Source organism: Apaloderma vittatum, unplaced genomic scaffold, assembly GCF_000703405.1.
Source record: "Apaloderma vittatum isolate BGI_N311 unplaced genomic scaffold, ASM70340v1 scaffold2582, whole genome shotgun sequence".
Taxonomy (NCBI): domain Eukaryota; kingdom Metazoa; phylum Chordata; class Aves; order Trogoniformes; family Trogonidae; genus Apaloderma; species Apaloderma vittatum.
This window is the reverse complement of record NW_009701730.1, coordinates 42,025-69,145: the sequence shown is the minus strand read 5'-3', so window position 1 is coordinate 69,145 and position 27,121 is coordinate 42,025. Positions and strand designations below refer to the sequence as shown.

General features: G+C 38.2%; 1 protein-coding gene across 1 annotated transcript in view; it reads left to right on the top strand.

Moving 5' to 3' along the window:
- The window catches only part of LOC104281293 (propionyl-CoA carboxylase alpha chain, mitochondrial-like), a gene marked incomplete at its 5' end in the record, with an annotated part of 95,835 nt that overhangs the window by 58,239 nt on the left and 10,475 nt on the right, over nt 1-27,121 (top strand). Inside the window, 2 exons of the mRNA XM_009879240.1 lie at nt 1,819-1,929; nt 11,210-11,312. Coding sequence (XP_009877542.1) covers nt 1,819-1,929; nt 11,210-11,312 — 214 coding nt within the window. The remainder of the gene's footprint in view (nt 1-1,818; nt 1,930-11,209; nt 11,313-27,121) is intronic.

Sequence of the window (27,121 nt, the reverse complement as noted above, 5' to 3'; positions counted from 1 at the left end):
TCTCTTTCCTTTAGTGCCTTCCTCATTTATCCATACCTGGAATGGATGCAACAGCTGCATAAACTTACAGTTTATGCTCCTGAATTGCATGTCTATCTCAGCTTCTCTTAAGAAATGTTAACGTTCATGAGGCAGTGTTACTCTCTTGTCATGTTGGGATTAAACTGTCGTGACTCCTCAAATTTTCTGTTGCAATCTCTTTCCAAAGTTGAAAAGAGAGTGGAGGTAAAGACAGTGGTTTTCTTACCTGCATAATCTTCAAACTTTTCTTTCCAGAGATGACGTGTACTACTTTCAAAAGAGAAAGTATTTTCTCTTTGAAAATTTTTTGGAGTGCAGTAGGTAGATAATTTAAACTATCTGGGGATTCTTTTCCCAGGGATTTTTTTCTTTACCTTCTTTCCTCTCTCACATTGTATAAAGACTTCTTTGTATTTAATATTTCAGTGAAAGGACTTTTAGCAACTGTCGTATTTGGTGCTAAACTACAAGTACGTCTGGCAAAGTGCAGTTTAGCATTAAATTACTTAGTTACACAGCTGTGTTAAAATCAAAGAGAAATAAAGGTTGAAGGATTTCAGAAAGTCCTCTAGTCCCACTGCCTGAACTAAGGGTATACCAACTATATCTGCATTCTGAAAGATGTTTCTTTAAACTGTTTTTGAACATTTTCACTGACTCCAAAACCCTTTCCCATGCCAATCTTTTTTGCTTTGTTAACTGTCCTGAGTTCATATCTTGTGCTCATGTCTACTCTTGATTATGTTGTTTCCAGCCATTGCTGGACATGGGAGATATGGTTTATTCCTGTCCTCTCTGAGAAAACAAGTTAATCTTTTACTCATCTGTGAGGAAGGGGCAGTGGGCTTACTGTTTTGTGTGCAAGTACTGGACTGATGCTGGCAGAATCCTTGGAGCTCTGTAGCTTTAGATTGCTTTGTTAGAAGTTGTCTTCGTTGGCACAAAAAGCAGGAAAAAAGAAGGGAAAGAAAAATATGAGAAAAAGAGAGGAGACAGGCGAAGAAGTGGAATGAAAGGGAGTGAAGAGAATTCAGAAAAAAAAGAAAAAAGGTATAGTACTCAAAGAAATAAAAGGGCAAAGGTGGCTGTAAGTGTTCCATAAGTAAATTTTTAAAGAATTTTTTTGGGGTGGAAGGAGGAGTCTGGAAGCCTAACAGGGTCATGCAATGGTGCTAAAGGGAGAACAAGGACATTCAATAAAAGAATTGGCCAGGCAAGGTTGGGTAGAGGTATATGCCAAAGTAGCAATAGATTTCTTTGTTTTATAAGTTCCACAGGAGTGTCATAAAGTTATACAAACAGTGATGAAACTTTTAATTATCTTCCATTACTGTGACTGGAGTGTAACATGGCCCATACCTTCCCCAGGAGTGTGTGTATGTGAGGTGGCAGGATGACAAAGTGGACCGGCGTTCACTGGAACTGGGCTGGAATTGGTCATTTCCAGGAGATGGCTCTGGTCTTGCCTACATCTGCTGGGACTGAACCAAAAGTCTCTTGGTTGTGCTTCCTGTCATTGACTTAACTATGTATTTGAATTAGGCTCTGTGAAGTGAAAATTTGGAAGGTTTACTTCTTAATTAAACTGAGTGTTTAAGGAGAGTATCTTGAGACAGGAGTGGGACAAAACTGGTATATCTGCATTGACTATATCAGTTCTGTGGTCTCTAAGTTGTGAACAAGTATTTATTCTAGAAAGTTAAGAGCTCATACTTTTACAAGTTGCTTTCTACTGTAATTTGTGATTGATATGCTTACCTGATTTTGTATTGATTTTTTTTTTTTGTTTATTTTCAGGTGTGGCTCACAATATTTCTTTACTGCGAGAAGTGATCATCCATCCACGCTTTGTTCAAGGGGACATCAGCACTAAATTCCTTCCTGAAGTCTATCCTGATGGTTTTAAAGGTTTGTTCCATTTGGGAATATTTCTTTTTTCTTTCTTGAGAGGTGTTGTTTCTGATTATTATTCCTTTTCACAGACTGACATGTTCCCCAGTCAGTCTTTATTTTTTTTTTTCCTAAAAAGTATTTGTGCATACATGAAATTAGTTTTTAAGTAATGCATAATAAAATTGAAATAGTTACTTTTTCTGCTTTCAGGAAGACAAAAAACATAGTGACAAAACAGTAAATGAAGTACATCCAACATCAAGAAAAACAATTTGTAGGTGATAAGAAATATGTAAAATAAATACCAATTCAGATCTACCATGTTTTTGTGCTGTTACACACTGTGTTCCTACTGTTAACAGAAGAAAAGACTTTTTTTTGTACTCACCACTATTGCTTCTGCAATGAGTTGGTGCAACGTGTTTAGAATGGTCTTTTGGCACCCTTAGTATTCACCGTAGCGTTGTCTGGATGGAGGGTCTGGCATTTTATCAGAGTATTTTGGTAACCGAGTCCTAATGCTCATGTGGGCATCACCTTGAAATTACGAACTTGTACACTAAGTTAGCAGAAACACATGTGCAGGTGTTTCTTTACAAATTGCAAGCAACTGAGATGCAAAAATGTGTGATGGTTGGTGGAGAAATGCAAGTAAACATAGATTGGTTTCCTTTCACAAAGCTTAAATTTTGAAAGGTTATTTTCTCTCTCAGCTGATTGTAGATGTTTTCTTGACCTGTCTGGTTCTATACAGTCATGACACCTCAGCTGTCATTCATGAGGTGCAGTACCTCTTCCTTAACAGAAAAAAAAAAAAGAGGAAAAAAAGTCAATGTTTTTAGCTCATAGTTCATGGGTCCTTTATGAATCCTGTGGAGATTCCTTTCTCTCCCACTCGTCATTAATCCAATGTGGCAGAATCCTCGTCCTGCTTTGGAGACAACACTGGCAGGTTGGCAGTCACTGGACGTGACTGGCACCTTGCCAAATTCTAGTCTCGTTATGGAGCACAACATATTTTTCTTACCTCAGGACTCAGTTGTGTGAGTTTAGTCCAAAAAATACTCATCCACAGAACTACATTGTATCGTGATGTAATTGGCAACTGTATGTGATAGTCCTACGTGTGGGATTAACGTGTCCAGGTTGTTACTGGCTCCTGGCTGTGACCAAAGCAATAGGAGTTAGTCACCTTGGGTGGCAGTAAGCTTGTGATGGTTGAAGCTCAAATGTTCCTTTGTTGTCTTAACTAATCTTCAGGTAACTCCACTCTGGCTTTTATCCAGCAAAGACTTGAGGGTACTCTGATCTCCTCTGAAGGCTCAGTGCTGCGGATTAGCCGATCTGTCTCCTTCCCTGACGCTTTCATACAGAATCCCATGTCCTGTCTCTTTGATGGTTCTGGGACTTCTCACTTCTTTTCCTCAGTGCATTTAATTCCCTAAATCACAATAAAATGGCTTTTTAAAATTTGTTGCTGCTTAGGTGGGGATAGATTTTTGAGTTCTTGGGTCTTTGCTTGTGAAGGAGTCTGGGGAACTTCAGCTTATGCGCAAAGTGAATGGCAGGCTAGTAATGAGAAGGGAATGGAGAAGAAAGGCGAGGATGCAAGATGTTAGATATGTTTATACTATTTTGTGAAAAGGCAGCCTCACCTCACACAAACCAGGAACAATAAAAGCATAAACCATTCTACCCTTATTTGTGATATTGTGTCTGTTGGGCCCTTGATCTCTTGTAAGAAGCTGGGACCAATTTTGCTGACCCAGAAGGAGACTCCTTGCTCTGTATTTTTGACTGTGGAAAGGAACCCTTATCTTCTTTTATCTTTTTTTAAATACTTTGTATTTCAATGTTGACTTGTGTATAACCAGTTAATTACTTGTTGGTCCATAAATTGCAGATGACAAGAAATTCGTTTTGGGGTCATCTGACCCGAACTGTATATGCATGTATTTGAGTGCACAGGCACACTGATACAAATGGTTGGTTAGTGTCACAATCTGAGATGAACAGTAATATTGTATTAACAGAGTCTTGAATCTAAGGTTTTGTTCTAGACACCAGAAGACACAAGAATAGATACTGTGACCGTTAGTAGTGGAAATTAATGAATGGCACACATGAAATGACTACACTTTGTTCCTGCTGTATGAAGCGTGTTGCTTTTCTCCTTCCATGTATCAAATACAACCATAGATTAGCCTTCTTAATGATAAAAAATTGCAGATATCATTATTACAAAACATTTGTATTTCATGTCTAGCACTGATTCAAAGCTCATTAAGTAATTGAGAGCTCTTTTAGAGATGTAGTTTGCTCTGCATAAGACCCTTCTGGCTTAAAAAAAAAAATCAGTGACTTGAATTAGAGGACAATGTTTTAAGCATTTGTTGAAAAATATTTCTGCAAATGCAAAGATGCTAATGAAAAGTGTTGAAAGCAAGCAAGGGCAGTGGGCAGATCATGAGCAGAAGCTCAGCGAGAGCAACAAAGGCAAATTAACTTATGCAATGTAAGGTCTCTACTTTCTTCAGCTAACTTTTTTGTATAAATACCCAATGTAAACTTTGCTCAGAGGATTTGAAGATTAAGTAGCTTTATTTATCTTAATATTATTTGTAAAAGACATAGCTGTAAAAAAAGATCTGGAATAATCTGAAAAATTAGAGCAATGTACAGCAAAAGTCGATTTGGAAACACCTAGAAATGTGTGCTGTTGTTAATAGTTGGAATCCATATCACAAGTGTTTTAGATTTGGGAAGCTTAAGACATAAAAAGAATTCAATGAAGGTGCATGCTATATTAATGCTTGAGCACAATCCAGTGTTTCTTTTGTAAACTACACAATTGCTACTGTTTGTCATTGACACAGACCAGTAATGCATGTCAGCTGTGTACTTTCTGGTGACTGCAAGAAGTACTGGCCCATTTCTTATGTGCATTTTTCTTCAGATAGAAATATTAACTTTAGACTTAGGAGTAAAATAAGATATGCTTTGTTTTCCAGTCTTGTTTTCAAGGGTTTCATTATAAGTCCTTTCTTAGAAGGATTTTACTGTAAGTTAAGAAAAAATAAATTACTAGAAACATCTTAACAGCTTTTCCATTAACCTGTAATGCCCACTTCAAATTACATCTAGAATGGGAATGTTTAGTAATTTTTCTAATCGAGTTTTAACTCTTTTCTTCCCTTCTTTAAATAAGCATCCATTACCAAAACCAGTTTTGTCTTCCGTGAGTTACTTTAACATATTCCTGTGCCGAAACTAACCTTGCTCAGGGTATGATTAGTGTGGGAAAACAGCTGCTGTCATACCCTTTTGTTTAGACTTTGAGGGAGGGCTGGCTGGAAGGCTGGCTGGAAGGCCGGCTGGCAGTGGCTCAGCTGGAGTGGGTTATTGCTCTGAGCGCACATGCACATTTTGGGAGGAGTGGGTCTGAGGGTGGGTGCGGCAACACTGATTAGGTCAGGTGACGTAAATACATCTGTCTCTGAGTAGCCTCCAAGCACTTTGCTCGCAAAATAAAAATGTTAGCCGAGCATGCAGGAGTAGCTCAGGCTATTAGTTCTGAGTATCGGCAGGTAAGCTGACTATGGTTTCCAAGCAGCCTGTGGTGCCTCTGTACTTCTTAACCTGCCTGATGAGAAAGGTATATGTGATCTATTATTTCTGTTTTATACACACTGAAAATATCTGTTTTCACAAAGATCCAAGATGAGTCTTTGACAAAGAACAAATTAAACTCAAGAATCTTTAGGTTAGTACCCTATTTATTGGATCATTGTGGTTCAGTCTGTTTCATAGTTAATCTTTTCCTGGATATCTGTTTTAACATTGAGTTGATTTTTTTTTTTTATTATCGGGCCATCTTCCTGGTTATTAAGTGTCATCTCAAATGCTTGGTTAGTCTCTCTGGGAGAAATATCCTGTGTGAATGAGAAATGGGGAGTTTTCCAAGAGATTATTGCAAAAAGTTGTACCAAAACACAGGGGAAAAAGGGAAGATGAATCCTTAACTTCCCCTTTTGTGGCCTGTTTACCTCATTTGGGTGGAGAGGAAGAGGAGGTGTTCTGAGGGACAATCCTTTATGCTAACTGATTTCTCATACAGAAAGGAAAAACGAGGAAGCACATCTCTCCTGCGTTTGTGTATTGGCTCCAGAGACTATGTATGAGACGAAGACGTTTAGATACTTTGTGTGTGTCATGATTGTATAGGTTGGAGGAGATGATTGCTCTACTTTACTCAACACTTATTAAATGACCTCTGGAATAGTGTATCCAGTTTTAATCCCCTCATGCATATAGGAAATATGTCAGTAAACTTGAGTAAGTCTGATGAAGAGCCACCAAGTTGTTGGTGGGATTGAAAGAGAGGACCTGTGAGGAGATGCTGGGAGAACCAGGCTTGCTTTGCCTAGAAACAAGAGAGCTTAGGGTGGACCTAAAGGCAGCCTTCTTGTACCTCTGAGAGCATTCCTGAGAAGATGAAGCCAGGCTCTTCAGTGAGTTGCACAGTAGCAGAGCAAGAGGCTGATCATAAATTGGAGATTTTCAAGACCTCTGAGCAACCTGGTCTGAATTTGGTGTTGAGATTTCTTGGTGGGGAAGTTGGGGCACAGTGAATAAACAAGCATCTCCCAAGGTCCCTTCAATCTCAGTCATTCCATGATTCTGTTATAAATAAAAGTGTGGTGGTTTTTTTTTTTTTTTTTTTTTGTGAATGGAGACTGTAGGTATGACTTTTAAATTTAAGTCTGGAGACTTTTGTTATTGGGAGGGTGAGGAATGTGCCTTGCCTTGACTATGTTGCTATTGGAAGGGAGAGGATGATTGTGGTTAATTCCATTCATCTCCACACTGGAATCTAATCTTTGTCTTCATTTTATGGAGCTACTGGATTATAAAAATTGACTTAACAGCTTACTTGATGTTCTTCTTTCTGACAGGTGAAGCCAAAAAACATTTCTTGGTCTGTCACTAATCCCTTTATAATGCAAAATAGTAGAGGTTTCCTTTCTGTATGCTTATAGCACCATTTTATAAGTGATTACAAGGTCTCCAAGAGACATACTTCTTCACTGTTCTTAATGGTTTGAGATTGCGTACACAGGCAATATTGTCTGTCTTCTACTATGGCCATCTGGGTGGAGCAAAGCTCTGTTGGACTTCAGAAGAAATTAAACCCTTTAATAACATCCAACTTCATTTTCTGCCTCAGCCTAATTGGTATACATGTCATGTATAATGGTCAACTTCAAAATTCATTGGGGAAAAACTCAAGCCAAAACAGAACTCAGAAATTGTATGAACATTGCCTGCATTGGTATAGATCTGAATTACACATTGCGCTTTCTGTCGTACCCACTTTGCTTTTAACTTTTTATTCTTTCCAATCAGCAAACAGTCACTTTTCAAGTATTAAGTAACAGACAAGGGCATATAACCAGGGCTTGTTTGTTTTGTTTTTTATCCTGTAATTGATAGTAGGAAATACATTTCTAGGACAAAATGCAAATGAGACTGTTATGGGAAAAATGACCTTTTATGTAATTTAATTTGGAGTTGGTTATGTAAAGTAATTGCATGAACCTTTTTGACTCAGCTTGGGGGATACTGAGATAATATTGATTTAAGCAATCATAACATCAGGGAAATGAGAGAAAAATACTTTTTCCTCGTCTTCCTTCCGACTTGGGTCCTGTCATTTAGTAGTAATAGATGTGTGCGGTCTAGTTTTGAATAATATGAGCAACAGTGCTCCCACTCCTTTAGTTGTGACTTAATTTTATAGCCATTAATCCTGTTTCGCATTCACCTTATATAGTTCAGCTCAGCGGTGACAGTGATAATACTGAAGTATATCCCAGGTTGAGCAGAGGGATTTGGGAGCTGGTTTACATTTTGTGGTGGAGGTAAAATTCTGTGTAGCCCAGGAGCCTGCAGTGATGAGAGTAGGAAAGAGCAATGGCAGAACTTCCCATGCTGGAAGACGAGGAACCTTTGCTACTTATTTCTTTCTCTCCCTATCAAGGCAGCACTTGGGCAAATGCCCCAGGGATAGCTTTGTTACTGTTCTTATTGATCTTCTGCATGGTAAACGTGAAAGGCTGTGTTGTTATATCTTTATTGATGGTGAATATTAATTTATACCTCAAGATACCCAGTTGAAGTCCTGAGAGGTGGCTTCTAAAGTAGGGTAAAACTTGAAGTGAAATGAAGGTATCACTGTCTGGAACATTCGCGTCTTTCCAAATATAGTAATGTAGTCGAAAGTTTCGCTTCAAAACTGTTTAAAATTCTGCTGAGCAGAAGAACAAGAGCAGAAGGCAAGGGCAATGGGACTGGAGTTCAGAGAACTAAGGCAGTGCTGACAGCAGCCTGTCTTTTGTAATAAAGGTAAATTGCCATCCATAGGAAGCACCCTTTAATCAAGCTTCTGAGGTATGCCTCCGAAGTTCTGCCAAGGACATTCTGTGGTAGGACTGTATCTTTATTGCCAAACACCAACACCTAATTTTGGTATGTTCTTGTTAACAATTTATGTTACCTCACAGCAATCCCAAATTGGATACTCGTCATGACTGGTTTTCTGTTTGCCACAACTAATGCAAATAATGACAAATGGAGAAGGCGGTTAAATGTGTGGTGGGTTTTTTTTAAGTTTGTGGTAATGAAACAGTGAATGTAATTCTTGATAGGTTGTTAACCTCTTTCAAATTATTGACCTTTGTTCACTGTTTGGAGTTTGATTTTTATTGAAGATACGGGGAGAAAATAGTTTTTGCAGCACAGCAAGCTAAAAACCAGTTATTGATTTCATCCAAGGTGAAGGTCATGCAGTAAAACCTTCAAATTGAGATCGTTCTAGTTTTCCTTTGTTCCTTTATGTGAGCTGATAGTACTAGTTTGAGTTGGAACAGGTGGGAACATGTGGTTTGATCACACGGACTTTTCGTGGGTGTTAGGCAGTGTAACTGAAAAGCAGAAGTTTTAGGATAGATTCCTCATGTATCTTTAGCTAGGGCATGTAAACAAATCGTGAGTTTTAGAGCATTTTGGAAGAATTATTCCAGAACTTCATTATGTATAAACAATTCAACAATTCAAAAACTGACATATTTCAGAGCCAGGTAGTTGATTTGATTGCATTGTATAATTATGTAAGGCTTATATATGCATGCATATGTGTGTATATATATATTTATTAAAAAAAAATATTTCAAAATTTTTTTTTTTTTTTTTTTTTTTTACTTTTGCTTTATAATCAGTTTTTCTAGTAACTGGCAAAGGAAGGATCAAGTTTGTTTCTCAAGCTAGTTCCTTAACCTTTCAGCATTTGTATTTCTGCATGTGTTTGTTAAAGCGAAGACAGTTTCCATTTCAAGGCAGATAAAAAAATAACAAACACTGAGGAAAGGAAGTTGCAGTAATCTTTAGCCGGAATATGTTAATATGGGCTGAATTAAAAATAGATTGATGCAGATTTGCTGCCTTTTGTTATTTTTAAATTTACTTTTTCTGGCCTGTGACAGCTCCTTTATACTGTTAGTTGGAACTGTAATGAGGTAATTTCCATCGCCATGGGATGGTTGCATTACTGAGGTGAATTTGAGCAGCCTCTTCACCTGTCCATATTTAATGTGCCTGGTAGAATGATGGGTCCTGTGCAGATGTCCTATTTTGAAATTGCGCACTTGTTGCTGTAAAGTCTGCTCCAGTCCTTTTCTGAGGCCTCCACACTGTTTTTTCTTGAGGATTGTAGTAGTCTTACTTCGTGCTATTGACAGAAATTGTCACTTACTAGTGAACCAGTACTGGGGAATGTGAATTAACACTGCATGCTGTAGTGCTGAGATGATGCGAAAACAGGGATGTAGAAGGGAGCTCTGTCACTTTCTCTGCTGCGGGACTGGAACTAAATGTGTCCCCCTGGGCAGCGTTGCTCAGGGAGATAGAGCCTCCTGACCCCTTCCACAGCCTCTTCCCCCGTCCCTTCCTGTGAAGGAAGCTAAACTTTCGACTGTGTTACTATATTTGGAAAGACGCGAATGTTCCAGACAGTGATATCTTCATTTCACTTCAAGTTTTACCCTCCATACTTGCCACAGATGACAGTATTTGCTGCAATACGTACGCATAAAGCACTTGCCAAGAACTATGTTTTAACTGAGTTCAACTAAGTCTTTCAGTCTTAACCTTTATCTTTTTTAAAAAACTTTATTTATTGTATTACCTTCCACTCTGGCTTTTGAAACGCTCTTGCTTTCATCTGTGCAAAATCTGTCTCATGAGGATAAAGTTTGCTACTTTTTCTCCATGACAATTCAGCTTTGCACTCCTGGTCCACTTCTGTGTCAACTTCAACTTCCTGCCACTGCCTTATGGACTGAATACTTATCCGTTTGTTCCCTCTCACATGAGTTTTGACTGTTCTACTTCTCTGGTGACATCAGTTTTGGCCACCTACGTGCCAGCTTTTCATACCAAATCTGTGTTACTCAGTTTCTAATGTAAAGATGGGAGGATCGCAAAATTCTGTCACTGTGCTCTGTCTTTTAGGCTGCTGAATGCACAATTGGATTTCTAATTAACCTTCACTTTCTGGAAGAAAACCAGGTTGGGAGAAGCCCTGCTTCCCGTCATCCTGGTTTGCAGGTTTTTGTCCAAACCTTTATTAGCTTGCTTGCCTTCAGACTGTAGGCTACTTTGAGCCGTTTTCTGCTTAAGAAGTGCCAAACATGAATTTGACTCCATTAGTCACAAACTAACGATTATGCAAATGGCGGTAAATGACTCAGGGCTGATGAGCGGTTTTTATCCCTATTTATTTCTGGGGTTTATAGTGTTGCATTATCCCTTTTGCTTGGAAGGTCTGTAGGCTTTGCAAGGTAAAGGAATGAGAAGGAATGCTGTATATTTTGAGTAACTTCTAGTGTACAGATGGATTCCTTACCAGTATGAGACACAATATGTCAACGAGTGACATTTCAGTAACGAAAACAAGATGCTGCACCATCATTCAGGTTTTTTTTCTTTCAGTTGTCAAATTGTTTTTAACAGACATACCAGTGTTAGCAGTAGGGCTGATCTGTATGAAAACATGTAATTTAAACTCTGAAACTCGGAACGTCTGCTATGCGAAGCCTCATCTTAAGTTTGAGGGAAAAATGTAGGTTTCATGTATTAATGACTGAGCAGTGTCTTCACTGGTAGGTGTTACTTTTTATGTCTGTTGGTCTGTGGTATCTAATTTTTTTTTCCTTTTAAACTGCTTTCTGAAAACTAGGACACAGGTTGACGGATCTCGAAAGAAGAGAACTACTGGCAACAGCAGCGTCTTTGTATGTGGCTGAACAACTGAGATCACAGCGATTTCTAGGGACTCCAAGGTAAGTTCATTTTTAGGAACTCAGATGTGCTGATGCATTTTATTAATGGCATCTTCTCATACACAAGAGACACTGGTGAGAAAACGTATCATTTCTTAATATAGTCTGCTTTTTCTAAATTCAAATGAGCTGTGGCTTACATTTCTCTACTCACACGTCATACATGATTATTTGTATTCTACATATTAGGAGACTAATAGGCACAAAAATGTGTTACAAACCAGGACAGTAATTAATGCGCATCAGGAGTTTCATTAATGCAAAACATTGCTGCATTACTTACTAACCACAAATTGAGCATCACAAATTTCCCATGTGCCCATTTGAAGTGATCTAAGCACTTAATATGAATATTCAGCTACAGAGCTTTAAAATATTGTGGATTCATGAGTAATTTGTAACCTTGACGAAGATCCTTAATAGTTAGAATCTAATTGTGAAAACACTTTCTGACTTGTAGATTCTGGAAGAGTCAGTACGCTGCTTGGAAAGTATGGGTTTTGATGCATTTCTTCCTGCACTCCCTCGTTCTTTTGAATAGTAACTGCTCGTAACCTAGATGGAACTGTTAATTGGCCAGCTATTGCAGTAGCTTATGTCAAAATACAAATTCACTTCTTTGTCTTTTTGGAACAGTATGCTTTTTTTCCTATAGGATGTTTCTAGCTTTCCTTGTTCTCTGGTCTGTCGTTGTCAGTGCCTTGAGACCTTCTAGTAGAGCAACTGAACTTGTGAAACTTGCTTGGGTAGTTGTTGTTTGCAACAGTTGCATGCTGTGAATCTTAACTTCAGCACGACTCTTTCTTCCTGCCTTGCATTCTTTAACGTAGTTGTGTGTGTGCGCATGTTTGTGTGACAGGGAAATCAGAATGCAGATAGATATTATTCACATTCCATGCCAGTGGTTTGACAGTGTATTCTATTACTGATTTTACAGTGGTCAGGAATAAATCAAATGTGGTTTCAAGAAGTCTTTATTTTTATTTGTACCCACAAAGATAAATAGTACCATGTGGTGTTAAAAAAGAAAAGAAGAAAAGAGACACTTAAGACAAGCATAATGGCTTTGTAATATATAGCATATGTAGGGCTAGGTCATTGCTTGCCTTATGCACCTATAGGGGAAAATAAAGCACCTTTTTATTTCCTTCCACAAGTTATATCCTCCATAGAAAATAGCATAAGGAGAGGAACAGACACTTGAAGAACACTGTTCCCTAAATAAAAGACAAATGAGGGACAATGAGGAGGAGCCTTGATTGCAGTTTTTACTGACCAGAATAGGAAGTTGAGTAGTCTGGTATTGCTATAGAGAAATATTGGATTACTTTGTGCTTAGAGTAAGGATGGGGATTCTTGACTTAAGTAGTGATTCTCAATCTGCTATTGTAATCTCTGCTCTGATTTGAGGTTTTTTTCCCTCTGGCTTGTAAAATGTTTCTACTTGCTAAAACGAAAAGCAGTACAATTTTTGAAGAATCTTTTAATGTTTTTTATCTATTGCTGGTATTTTATTTCAGTACTAGGTGTCTGTGTATCTTGATAGAAAAGATATATACAACTACCTTAACCGAGATGTTGGAATGTGTAAGTGAAGTATTGCTTTGAGCAATCAGGTATGGTCATTGATCTGGGTTTTTTGGGGTTTTTTTGATGCTGCATTAGGGAAACAAATACAGCTTATTTTTGGAGTCCTAGCCTAACTCCCTCACATACAGTCCTCCACCGTGAGAAGAAAAGGCAGCAAAGTCTGATGACATGAAGTTTCTAAGACGTAGATTAAGGTCTGTTTTTTTAGATTTTAAATGGTTGAGCTAACAAACCTTTTCAGTTTAGGAAAGATCCCTTTCTCTTGCCATGATAGAGCTGTACTTATGTTCAGCTCAGCTTTCAAAGGATGGTCTTTTCTATCTGCTGAGGCATAGGCAGATCTGGAATGAATCCTTCAGAAGCTGAGCCTTAGAATTTTCCCAAAGCAGTGTTTGAGTTGTGGTTCTTATCGAGTAGGTGGTGATTTCAATCCGCGTATATGTTAGATCTACTTGTTTTAACGATACTAAAGGTGCCCGTTGGAGGCCAAGTAAGAAGAAGATAATGTGAACAGGCTTACTAGTAAATAACTTCTGAAGAAAACCAAACCTGATGATACCCTTTCTCCAAAATCATGCAGCTCCTTCAGAGGAAAAGTCAAAGAAACAAAGGCAGAAAGGGGTCAAGGGATTGATTGTGCAATGTCCTGGACAGTGATCTCCATTCCTTAGAGCAGCTAGTGGACTCCCTCTAGAGGGGACTGAGGACTGTGGAGCATACAAGTTGCTGCAGTCCCATCAAGGATCCCTCACTGTGTGTCCTTAACTTACCCAAAGCGCATTTCACTTGGTTTTGAGCACATTCCATGTTCATGGGTACTTTTTAGGGAGCAAGGTTGTGGCTGTAGAAAGCACATCTTTATTAGTATGACTGCAATCTGTTCAAAAAGTATTTTTAAGCAAAAAGTGCAAAGTAGGAACCTGTGCTACTGGCAACAAATCAAAAAGGCCAGTTGTAGTCTTGGATGTGGTTCACCATTGCAGAACTGGGTGTTTGGATTCTGTGTGAATTTTAAATCCGTGTTGGAGGATGTAAGTGGATTAGACAGACTGCATGCTCTAAAGTTGATCCATAATATTCTCCTAATGGCTTGGAAAAGTACATTGTGACATGTTGATCATAATTTTCAAAATTTCAGCTATCTGGCACTATTTATGTTGACAGCATTTTTTTTTTGTATGCACTGAAAGCAGTTGGGGTTTTTTGTGTGAGCTTTTTTCACTAAAAAGTAGTATTTTGAAGTGATGCACTATTTCTTCTAAACTTGTCACAGCCGTCAAATCTACAATTTTCTGCTGAACTTGAGTTATATGCTTATCTTTGGTTTTGGTTTGTTTTCCTTTTTGGGAGTCATAATATGCATTCCCCTTCATGATCTATTCAGCCCAAGCTCTGGATTGTTATTCTAGTCAGAGAGGTCTTGGAAGTCTTCACAGAAGCTCCACCTTTCACTATCAGGGCTACGCAGACTGCAATGAGATGAAATGCAGCTGAGCCAGATTAAGGAATCATTGTCCCAGCCTCGTCCTACCTTGGTCTCTGTCTTTCCTCCTCCCCCAGGCATCATTTGTGTGTAGTTGCTTTCTACTCTGGTTCTGCTAAAATGACCTGTATTAGCGTAGAAAGAGTTTAATAATACTTTACTTTAGATCATTCTGACAGAACCAGGTTAAGTACTCATGACAAGCGAAATTATTCTGGGAGAGCTACAAGAGTGGGAATGTGTAGCAAGGAGGAAGAGGTGAGCAGAGGGTGGCTCATAAAAGGGACGCGGAGGTGGGCCTTAGCTCTGTGCCACAGATCAGACTAGTAGAAACCTCGTGAGGGGGGTTCTCTACTGTCGATATTTGCAGGAATGTGACTGGAAAATATGTAAGTTGCAGTCCCCTGGGCAACTGAATCATCAGCTGTAAGGTTCTTACTGGAATGTTTTCTGATGATCAGTGAGCTGTTGCCTCATTAGGCGCTTTTTTCAGCTGGTTTCAGACACACGTCGTGGGATTTTTTGTTGCAGTAGCTAGAGAGATGTTGAGGTTAATACAGGCCACAAGCCAAAGGCTAGTCTGCCTTTCCTATGTTAGAATAAATTGTGTTATGATTTGGGTGGAGCACCCACAGGTGAGTTTCCACTGTCTGCGTTACTGTGTGTCCCTGGCCTCGCCAACAGTCTCTGAAGATTAATTTGCCAACCATTAGTACAACAGCTGCTGGAGACCTGTATGTGCTCAGAGTTGCAGAAATACGGACATTTACTTTTGTTATGCAATCAAATATTATTTTTTTTCTTATTTTATTCCCCCTAATTTAACCAGATTTCTTGGGAGAGAGATTGTTGTGGTGTAATTTTGGGCTTTGTTTTGCTTTGGGGTTTTTTTTGTTCATTTTTGAAAGATGATTAGCTAGTGAAAATGCTTAGTATTCTGTGAAGCAGATACTAATGTGAATATTTCACTGTGATATGTAGATAATAAGGGCACGTTTCCTACAGGAAAGAGCCATGAATGATTGATGATTGTTTCATTGTTCAGCTTACAGTTATTTTACCTAGGACTTTTCCTACTTATTCCATAGCCCAGTTTATTGTGAAACTGGTGCCACCCACAGCTGCTGAACAGATTTACAGCATCTAGTAAAATCCCAAGGTCTTCTAGACAGAACTCGATCTTGTTTCAAGTGGAAACATATTTTGGCTGAAGTGAATCCAGCTTATTTTACGTCTGTTTGATGTAGTTAGCCTTTGAGACCAAAAATGATGTTGTACAGTTGAATCTTCACATTTTGGCTTCAAACTTGTTTTCATTAGTGAGCTGGGAGGGGAATGGGAGAGTGATTCTCCAGGTGTGGCTACATCATGCTATCTCATGGGTCTACTAATGTGATGTTTATACTTTTAAACGCAATTGCCTACAGCACTTCCTATGCGTTGCTTGTGTTGGCTTCGAAGTGTATTTTCCTAATTTTTCTATGGGTTTTGTCCTTTCATCATTTATGACTCGGAAAAAAGCCAGTGAGGCTGCATGCCCATATTACCTGATACTACATGCAAAAAGATGGTAACACATTGGAAAATGTTTTATATTTCTAGCAAAAAGACCCTACAAGTTTTTCTTGCTCATGTGTTTAATATAGAAGACTAGGATTAGGGAGTCTTGTGTTAAATTCCTGACTCTTCTTGTGGGACCTTTGAGAAGTCAGTTGGATTTGGCCTCGTTTTAGAAAAAGATAAAACGGTTTTAATGCTTTACTGCAGTATTGAGGTTTTGTAAATATATGTATGAAGTATTTTGAGACCTAAAATGGGTGATGCATTTTAAGCATAAAATAATACTTTCATGGGAAAAGTAAGTGTATAGTGAGAAATTAATACAAATGATTTTTTTGTCAAGTTCTGAAATAGCTGGGCTGAATTTTTGTGTTTTAAAATTCTGAAAATCCAGTGGTCGGTGGACATGACGTGACGGGTGAGCCACAAGAACAGAAACAGATTTATTTAGCTTTTTATTGAATGAATTGTTGGAGGTTCGTGCCTAGGCTGATTTGGCACTGCTGTCTTGACGCAAATCCTCAGGTACCACAGTAACGGCGTCTCGGACGCCTGCTTTGCCTTGCCACTGCACGCCGAGGGCGGCGAGGGAACTACTCTGCGAGCGGTGGAGCCCTGCACGCCGCAGACATGCTTGCTTTCGTGCCGACTACACCTCTGGCCCTGCCGGAATCTGGGCTGGAGCCAGTTCTTTGCCAGCCTACGGCTTCCCCATATGGAAGGACAGTCAGCTGCCCAACAGGGGAGCTTTCTGGCTCTGCTGCACTGCTGGAGCAGCACAAAGTAAGGTTATGTTACATTAATTTTAAGAAGGAGGAAGGTGATGTCAGGGAAATTCATTGGAGTCATCTGAAGTGGCCTCTTGGAACGGGGGTAGAGTTCTTACTTGCAGCACGGTTATAGGTGCTGCCGAATTGTATCAATTGCATTATGTGAGTTCTGGTTTTATTTTTTACTCCCCTTACAACTGCAGTAATAACATGAACAGTTATTGCAAGTACAGCTAAATATTTATTCTTTGCCTTGCCCTACAAATACCTTCCAGTGTGTGATACAAAGATAAAATACTTTGTTTTCTTTTGGTAAGGATGACTAAGTCCAGCCCACTTGTGGCTTTCTTCATTCCCTCGCTTTGGAGTTATGCAGTCATCCTTAGCTCATGAAAGTAACACTGTCTTATCCTTACTGTTCTGGGCCCCTGGTCAACAAGTCAAGCATTCTTTTCATGATTTACTGTTATGCCTTTGAAAGTCCTAGATATGTTTGTGTAACTACTGCAGCCTCAGACCGTTACTCCACTGTGTGGTTTTTCAGTCCCCATAGACTAGCAAGGTACTAAGACTCTGTTCTCTTCTTTTTTCTTTTCTTTTTTTTTTTTTTTCTAATGGGCTCTTCTGATCATGAAAACACTTTCTTGTCTCTTTAGGTGTTACTTGATGTTGTTCTTTTGACCTCTCATAAATAATTACTTTTTTGTTTGTTTTGAATCTAGTTTAATCATTGCTAAACCAGCTGCCCTATACAATATTCTATCTGTCTTTAAAATCTGGCCTTATTTACCCTTCTACATCGTTCAGTTGCTTATCGTGGAAAGAGGATTATATGTGTTGGAGACAACTAAGTAGATGGCAAGTATATGAAACGGGTATTTTTGGCCAGTGGAAATGAGCTTTTTTGTAAAATATAAAAGTTGAAATGGGACATATCAGGATAGAATTTATGACTATATCTTATTCTTTCTCTGATGAGATTGAATTAATGGAGTCAGAATTGATAATGTAAGACATATAAGGTGTTTATATGGTCATTTGAAAGCAGAGTTGTTGTTTCATATGATTCATGAACATATATTCCAGAAACAGAATGGTCTTTCATGGGAAATTTTCATAGCCTGTCATCTCTATGTCATTTATAGGGAAAAAAATGTCCTGGGCACTCAGGAATCCATGCTTGCTCAATCTTTATTGAGTTGATAACCATTATGAAAACATTCTGAAGATAATCATTATGAAAAGCTTGAACCTGGGTGAGCATCTCTTGGGAGGATCCCCAAAGCGGCGACGTACATCTTACTGAGGTGTTTGCTGGTGGGAAAGCAGTTCAAAGTGAACAGAGCTGGCGAAGTCCCAGTGTTGTCTTCTTTTATTTTCACCATGTCTGCTGGGAAAAGAGCAGCTGCTGTAGGAGCTTTATAGCTTCTGTTGCTACTGTTCACTTCATGTTGAGGCTTGAATTTATGTCATGTGCACATGAATGTTTTCTGTGCTCCTGCCATATTTTCGGCCGGTTTTGTGAATCTCGCCCTTTTCTCATCGATGCTTTGCTTACAACCTCGTCTTCTGCAAGATGCTCTCTTTACCACAAGACCTCTCTCTCTTCCCTTTACTTCAATTGCTTTTGTAAGTCATAGAATCATAGAACAGTTTTGACTGGAAGAGACCTTCACGATCATAGAGTCCAACCTTTTCCTAGCCCTATCAACACTGCTAAACCATGTCCTTCAAGGTGACATCTACCCTTCTCTTAAACAGCTTCAGGGATGGTGACTTAACCACCTCCCTGGGCAGCCTGTTCCCTGACAACCCTTCCCTCACATGCAGGTTTACACCTCCTAAACCTGTTTTTTGGTATTTGTCTATGTGTAGAAAGTGTATGCATGAAACATAGAACTAGCAAGGTGTTAATTGCCATGTGCTCCCTGGCTGCCTTACAGCTATTTTAGAATAGTTTTTTTCTCTCTATCTGGGTATTTTATTTGGAGTTCCAAAGAGCAGAAATTGTGTTGGAGGCTTTTATATGAAAAGACAAAGTTTTTCTTGACTTGGGGGGACGCTAGGCTCACTAAACGTATTCACGTGAGAAATTTTACTAATCTTTATTTCCTACCATTATTAACATGAAAAAGATAAACAAGAACATCAGGACCTTACCTTGTGAAGTTCCTTGAGGCACTGGTTGTGTCCTGCTGTCTTTGTGGTGTATGGCTTATTCTGGATGCTGCTGCAGTAGAAATGTCGACGAAATATATGGGAAGAGAAAGTCTCTCATTGAATATTGTGTGCATACTTCTACATGTATGTGTCTTGAATTCTCCATTCTTTAGCATGCGTGCTTCGTTCATGGTTCACAAAGGCTGCAGTTAAATATAAGACATTGATTGAAGGGACAGATAATTCATTTATACCTTTGTTACTGAGCATTATAATTTTTGGCCATTTCTTTTTCCTTTGAATCAACTGCAAAAGTGGGATGGGACACAGAATCGCCTCATTATTGTAGGAGTATTTCTCTGTTCCCTGCAACGATTCCAAAAGCTCTTGCACACTTCATCAGTATTATTGTAATTCTTTGGCTGCAGGATATTTGGCAGCTGTTGCACCCCACTGGCAAATCCTATTCAGACTTCACTTCCATTCACCATTGCCATTGGAGAATTGATTTCTCTCTCCTCTGCTCTAACCTTTCCCAATTCATTTTGGATTGTTCAATGTGAAACATTTTAATTTCATATCATACAGCCATTCAGCTCACAATCCTTTTTTAACCTGTCACCAGGGTAACAGCATAGCATGCTTTCTTTAGGCAATCAAGTTTTTATTTCACATGCTTAATGTTGCATTAAATGTTTGCATTTTGTTTAACCCTCTTAAATACTTTGAACTGTGGATATATTTTGCAGGGTAATGAAGTCTCTGATTTTGGTGTCAAGTCTTCACAGAAATTGCCTTACTTAAAATAAAAAAATAAGAAATCAGAATATGAATACAGTAATGAGAAGATTATTAATAAAATCCCAAATAACTGAATGAGGCAAGCATCTGTAGAATGGCAGAAAAATATTTCTCTTCTGGAAAAACCTTCCAGAAGCTTATATTATAATCTGTAGACCTACTTTTACCTGTAAGTGCTTATAATCAAATTAATGCAAATATAGGATTAACCATGCAATAACATGACTTTAAGAAGTGAAATGTCTGGCCTATACCTGTCAACCTGCTTCAAACTGCTTGCCAGATATGTTTGTGGAACTGTAAGCTGAATAGCAAGTGATTTATATACATAAAAATTAGAATTTAATGGGATAATGCTGTTGATTAAAGAAATGCAGAATTTTTAAGTGTCTCTTTTTCCTCTACATACAAACCATCATGACGGGAACAACAGGCTACATCTGTTGTATCGAAAATGAGACTAATAATGAATTTTGAATATGTTATCGTAGATGATTGCAAAAATAAAATTGAAATGGGCCTTCTTATATCTGAAAAAGCCTTGATTTCTTATAACTGTGATAGATGATTGCAAAAATAAAATTGAAATGGGCTTTCTTATATCTGAAAAAGCCTTGATTTCTTGTAACTGTGGCTTTATAGAGCAAGTCCTTTTTCTCTCAGTAAGGGAATAGGACCAACTAGGTTCACCCCCACCTATTTAGCTGGAATTAAGAAATAAATCTCTAATAGATGTCCCTAAAATACCCAGAATTTCATATCCTATGTCTATAATTATAATTAAAGATGTAGTTTTGAAGGCTTTTTATCTGTCACATTCTATCAATTATGTAGATATAAAAGATGTGGGGGAAAAAATAATAATTCTAACACAAGTGAAACTTCAGAGCATGGTGTTGCGAATAAGCTTGGACTTTGCTCACTTATAATGAAATAAATCTGCTGTAATGAAAGCACTAATAATATGCATTTTAACACTTAGGAATACTAATTTTACAAAGCTTTTCATTTGTAAAACAGATTTTATATCTAGCATTGTTTTTAAAAAAACGCAGAATATTTGCATTAACATACTAGCTGGAGTGTTTGAGCTTGCATTTGATACAGCTCTTTTTTAGGAGGCGTCTGCTTATTAGAGGTCAGACCTGTAGAGTTGACTTTGTTAGAGGCTTTTTTCTTTCAACAGCCTATAGCAAACTATATAAAGATAGAAATGCAGTTTCTTCTGTTAATTTCAATGCTTTCTGTCTAGTTTTCTTTTCTCCTGAATTGTACTATAAGCTACCAAATATTATTACCTGCCAAAAGAGGTTTGGCAGTGTTTTGTTACTGAATTTTGCCAAAAGGAGCCAAACATATGGTAACAGTTAATTTATTGGTTCTTCTAACCTCAAGGGAATTCTTACAGAGAGCATATTACCTTTTTATCTAACATATTTTAAATAAAAGAGCTGTTGGCTTGAAACTTGATACGCCAGTATAGAAGCTGACCTTCGGTGCAGTTATGCTCAATTCAGTCTTGTTTAAGGTTAAGATGAAAAGTGTAAACATACAACATTGAGCTACGACTTACTTCTTTTCAGCTTTTAGAGAGGCAGGTCACTTCTGCGTAGTTTTAGTGTGCGTGTGTTTAAGTGAAAATACTGAAGAAAAATTTTCACTAGAAAAAAATGAGTCCTACCTTTGTCTTGCAAGTCTTGGAGAGCTCCTTCTTCACTTTCTTGTTAAGATATTTTCTGGTTGCTTTGTGACAACATAGAATTGTGTAATTCTAATTGGAGAAGTATTTGAGAGGTAACACTGATAATTGTGGCGCTATTCACATGCCTGAGTTTTGCAGGACTCAAAATCAGGGATCTGCTACCTTCATTTGAGGTAGCAGTCTATGGTTCCGCCGTAGATGCTGTATGTTTTTGTCCAGTGATATTGTGAATCTTAAAAGAAAAACTACATGGATGCGTTAGCGTATTTGAAGTGGGATACTTGGGATAGATGGTGCCTTAAATCAAAAATATTCTGATTTCTGTTGGCTCATAATAAGGATTCAAAGGCTCGATTTTTCCCTGGACTTCTGTTGAGACTGCTCAGATGACTTTTCCTTTTGTGATTATGGATTATTCTCTAATATCTTTTGCAGACCATTCTTTAGTGGCTTACTTCCCTGTGTAATTAGATGTGGTTCTCGGAGTTTGTTTTGGCTGTGGCTTCCCTTTAACATGTATCTTCAAAGCTCATAGTGTGAGAAATCCTGGCCAGGAAAGAGCAGAGCAGGACCTGGGTCTTTTGAAACCAGGGATGTTTACCCATTGACTTAGAAAGGAGATGATGATAGGTCTTTATCCTGTGTCTCTTGGTAGTGCTTAGTAAAATTAGTCTTGCTTCAGTTAGTAGGGTGATGATACAAATAATTTATTTGCCTGTTGAATTCCAGGTGTAAAAAACCACTTGCAAAAGTCAGAGGCGCCTGTTAAATTTTATCCTTCGTAGGCTTTAATAAGCTTTTGTTTTTAAAAACTCCAGTGGTATGTGTTTCTGAGGCTTCTTTCTCTGCTGTGGGTGGTGATCTGATACACCTTGGTCACACGTTAATTAATGATTTTCTTCAGACTCTGCTGCCCATTTTTCTCAGACACTGAAATTTAAAGCAGGTCCTCGCCTGTCTGCAACCAGCCCTTGAAGTCCTTAGACAAGGGAGACACCGTAAAAAACCAGTTTTCCTCTGCTTCCTTGAACTTGTGAGAGCACTTCTAAACGCTGCATTTTCTCCACATCCCTGCAGCAAATTTTTTTTTTGTACTTGTATTCTCAGTCATTTTAACATGTTTACTAACATTAAGTTTACCTTGTTCCTCTATTAGATTTTTTGATTTCGTCTCATACATTCCATGTATAAGTGTGACTAGTTCTTGTACTGTTCTTATGCCTTATTTGACTACTTACTGTTGATCATTGAATATTGGGCCAGATGAATGTATGGGGCACCCAGTGTGGCCATTTTTATGTTCCCAGGCTGTATAGTTGATTATTCTTCCAAAAGAAGCAGAAAGAAATCTGTGTAGGAGGCCCATATTGTGTTAAACTTTACGTGCAGTTGTGTTACCACCACTCCTTGAGTCCATCCCACCGATGCAGCCTGGCTTCTCTACTTCAGCTTTAGTCAGCAGAAAGCTTAGTGGGAAAAATTCTCTGTTATTAATGCTGAGCCTGAGGCACTAGCTGTTAGAAAGTTTTTTTCCTTCGCAATCAACCCTAGCTTAACTAATAATTTATTCTGAAATTCTTTCATTCACATGTGTGTGTAACTTCAGCAAAGTAGGAAACATATGGACAGTTTTTTTTCTTTTTGGCTTTCTTCTCTTTACTTGTGAGACTATAATATGAACAATGTCATGTGTCCTGTTAAAAGGATGAAAAAATACAGAGGGCATGAAAATATATGGAAGGCAGTAGAGATTTATCTTCTTTTGAATACATGCTGTTGTTAAATAGCAGTTTGAGCCTGTGTTTCTGTTGCCCAGATTCATAGTGCCTAAGTAATGTAATAAATACAGGTAACTGTCACCTAAAGGTAGTTCAGACTATCTAAGATCTAGCTCTTTGTGGAGAAATACCTTTCTCTTTTCAGTAGTTAGAAGTGGAAAAGATGGTTAATATGAGGTGTTAAAAGCTTAGTGGTGTGAACTCTAGATATAAGCTAAAGTGCGGTAGAAGATCTGTTGAAGGTAATGTGAGTCACCGGGGCTTTGCTCTGTGCTGTAATTGTCTAGATGGGAAGAATTTGTATTTATTGAAGATATGCATGTTTTATGTTATCTAATGTAATTTTAAGTGAACTCTTGGGGTTTTTCTCATTTGCTATTTTTTTTTATCTTTAACTTTAGTGGTATTAATTTGTTCCATGGGAACTTAATGCAGAAGCAATAGAGAACAAATCTTTAGAATCTGTGAAACATGCCACATCTTTTGCATGTTAGGGAGAGGAAGCAGCTGTCACACTGCCTGTCAGAAACTGGCCTGAGTACCTCTGCCAAATATCCTAATCACATTTGTCTGTGACTTGGTAGATTCATCACTGATACTTGGGCTCTCACCCAGCACTGGCTCTTGTGTATGCAGTAAAGAAGCATCGTTTTGAAAAGCCACCACTGTCTAGAAAAGTACATTGTTGCAACTTGACCAGCTTCTTTTGCTTACGCTATGACACATAGGATGGCTAGTAAGAAAACATCTGGCCATCCTTGTCTGGAACTCTGCCATCTCGAATATACGTACTGTGTATTTCCTGAATTAAGTCTCATGTAGATATGAAATTTCAACAGAGGAAAAATGATCAGTACAGCCGTATTACAAAACAGATCTCCTTGGGATGAGATGGTTAAGCTCTTGGATGTGCTGTTTTGATTCTGCTGCCACCAAGCTTGCAGGAGGTGATATGCTCTGTGTGACGGGTGAACTCTTTTAAAGCTCTGGAACCTGGAACTGAAATCTGGTGCAAGCTTTGTTTTTTCCAAGATGCACAAAATAATGAGAATTCTCTTTCAAATAATGGCCTGTGGAATATTGGACATGATGTGCTTCTTAGAGACCAGGTCAAATCCGGGGTACTACAAAGTGGCAATATAATCTGGTTAGTTTTGAAAAGACTGACAGATCAAATGGGGACCGTAGTAAGTCTTAGGTGAGAGAAATAAATGAAACTGTTAAACACAAGAAAGACAGCATTCAATACATAGTTCTTAACAATAACCTCAGAAAAGATATTTAGAGGTAGTGGTCTATAAGAAGTTATCTTCCATTTGGCTCTAATACAATTTAGTGGGGTTTTTTTAATTAGCTTAATATAATTTATAGTTTTTCATTAGTTTGTACACTGTTCCCTCTGGGCCTTGAAGAAGGCCGTTGCTCCCAGTTCTGTTGCCAGATTTTCTCAGAGGTGGCCTTATTCTGATGTCTTTCCTTTTCCTAGGAGTTTTCTCTCAATCTGGATCTGGTGCTTCATTTTAGTAAGTTCAGCAGATGCTGACAGGTTTCACTGTATTTGGTCTTATAAAATTTGTTCTTTAAAGAAATGCTGCATTTCAGTCAGATATTACTGCCTTTAATAGTGGATATGGGAGTATATGAGTGAAGTTTTATGTCTCTGAATAAGAAAGAGATAGGTTAATGTGTTTTGGGGGGATTAACATTGTAAATTACTGACAGTTGGAGAAACGGTGATGTGTTCAAGAAATTATATAACAGGATAGAGACAGCACTGGAATGTCAGGCCAAGATTTTTTTCCAAAATGGAAGTTTTAAATTCAGTTCTAATATATGTACTTTGTCCTCCAAATTGGCAGAATGATTTTTCAAATGTGCTACATGGTGCAGTATTCTCATTGCTTTCAGCTGAGAGGAGCTGGCAGGTACTAAGCATTTCTTAACATAACGTTTTTTTTTAATTGAGTCAACTAAATAAAGAGTTTTGGGACTGAATTTAAGTATAATTTTTGTTTACCTTTTAAACTATGACCTGATATCTAAGCTAAATACTGTGCTTATGGTTTTGAGGGAGTGCAGTTGCAAAAAATATCATCAAGATTAAAATATCTTCATGAGAATGAAGATTTCTTCAATATTTTATCTAGCTGTCATTAGAGTGCGTATCAGTACAAGTGGATTTCTGATCCATGATGAGGATCTGATACTCTCACTGTATATATTTGACTTCTGATGAGTTCTAGTCCAGTCCTGTGAACTGAATGCCTGCTTGTGGCTGGAGTGTGCTGGGAGCAGTTCTGGAACCTGGCTTCTTTCCGTCTTGCATCAGACAGGAACCTGGTTCCCATGTCTTGAGACTGTTCTGCAGCGTCTGGTCCAAAGCAGCCTAAGTGCAGGTGACTGGGATAATTTACTTTGAGAGCTACTCTCAGTCTGAACTAAAACACCGATGTTCTCACACCCACTGTATGATGTATTGGTTAGTTCTGAGATAACATACTCTCCAGAACTTCAACTGAAGAAGTGAGCGAATAACTGAAATTCTAAATTCTAACAAAAAAAGTGACAGATTCAAGCAGCAAATGTGTTTTGAATTCAGATTTACAGCAGTTAATGGCAATTTAGGTTGAGATTAGTAGGGTACAAGCAAGGTAGATTTCACTACTAGGGTGAGTACAACCTAACAGAGTTTGGCTGGATGTTTCAGAAAATAAGAGTATGGAAAGTAGTCTTATGCATTGTCAGAAAATGAATGTCTATTACCTTATCAGCAGGTAATCTTTTAATCATTTCACCTCTTTTAATATCAGTAGCTTAGAGATTGCTTGCTGCCTATTTTTAACATGTACAGGGATTCTGTAATATTCTAAACTTATTACAAAGTGAAAAATAGCACATTATTACTGGGCACAGCCACTGTTTGAATGAAGGCCCAGGAAGCAGGGTAACCCACAAACAGCTACGTCCCAATACCATCTTGTTACATGGAAGGATGTAAGTGCTACTAGATGATGCTAATGGAAGAGCTGTAGTCTTTCCTACTGCGTCACTGATTTGTACTGGAGCTCTTTGAGCAGTAAAAGAAAGTGAGATAACTATTGTAAGAATCTTCTTAAATATCTGCACAGTAAATTTCCTTGTTCAAGGAAATGCAGATAGATTTATACAGGAAAAGGAGTTTGTAATTTTCCTTTTGTGGAGTGTGCTATTATTATATTTTTCCAACTGCCCAAAGTAAACTCTTATTAAAAATCAAGGGTGTGTGAGAAAAACAAAGTTGTGAAATTAAATACTTTAATGGAAGAGAAATAGCTCCAAATTTTTTTTGATGATGAACAGATTTTCAGAATTTTGTGTCTATAACAATTGTCAGCACGCACAAGTCAATATTGTTGACTGATCTGATTAAAAACACCTGCTTGCAAGTAGTTCTTGCAAGTAAATAGTTTTGCTGATTTAGGACAGATGGTTTGAAAGAACAGATCAGAAGCACAGACTTGTAAATTATATGGAAAATAAATGTCTTTTCTCTCTACTTGAGAACACATGATTTGAATCTTCCTTGTGTCTCGTCTCACAAATGCTTGCAGTGAGACAACGAGCAACATCTCTTATCCAGCATCAGTGCTTGTGATATTTCCTTTCTCCGAGAGAAACTAAATGCAGAAGTAGGCCCTGACATGTCACTGGAGAGGAAATGAGTTTCAGATATCATGTTTTACATTTATTTATTTGTAATTTTCAAGGTATGCTGGCATCTGCTGAAGGACTGGGCAGTCTCTCCCCTGAAATTGAGAGGTCTTGGGCAGTACATGCAGCTCCCAGGATTGCTTTGTGTTTCATCCAGTTTGATAAACTCAAAGTGCGTAGATATTTCCTGACGTAAGACTAAATGCCAAAACTTTGTCCCAGAGAATGCACCATCAGGCTGCAAAGCTACATACTCTGAATCTCTATGAGTCTCT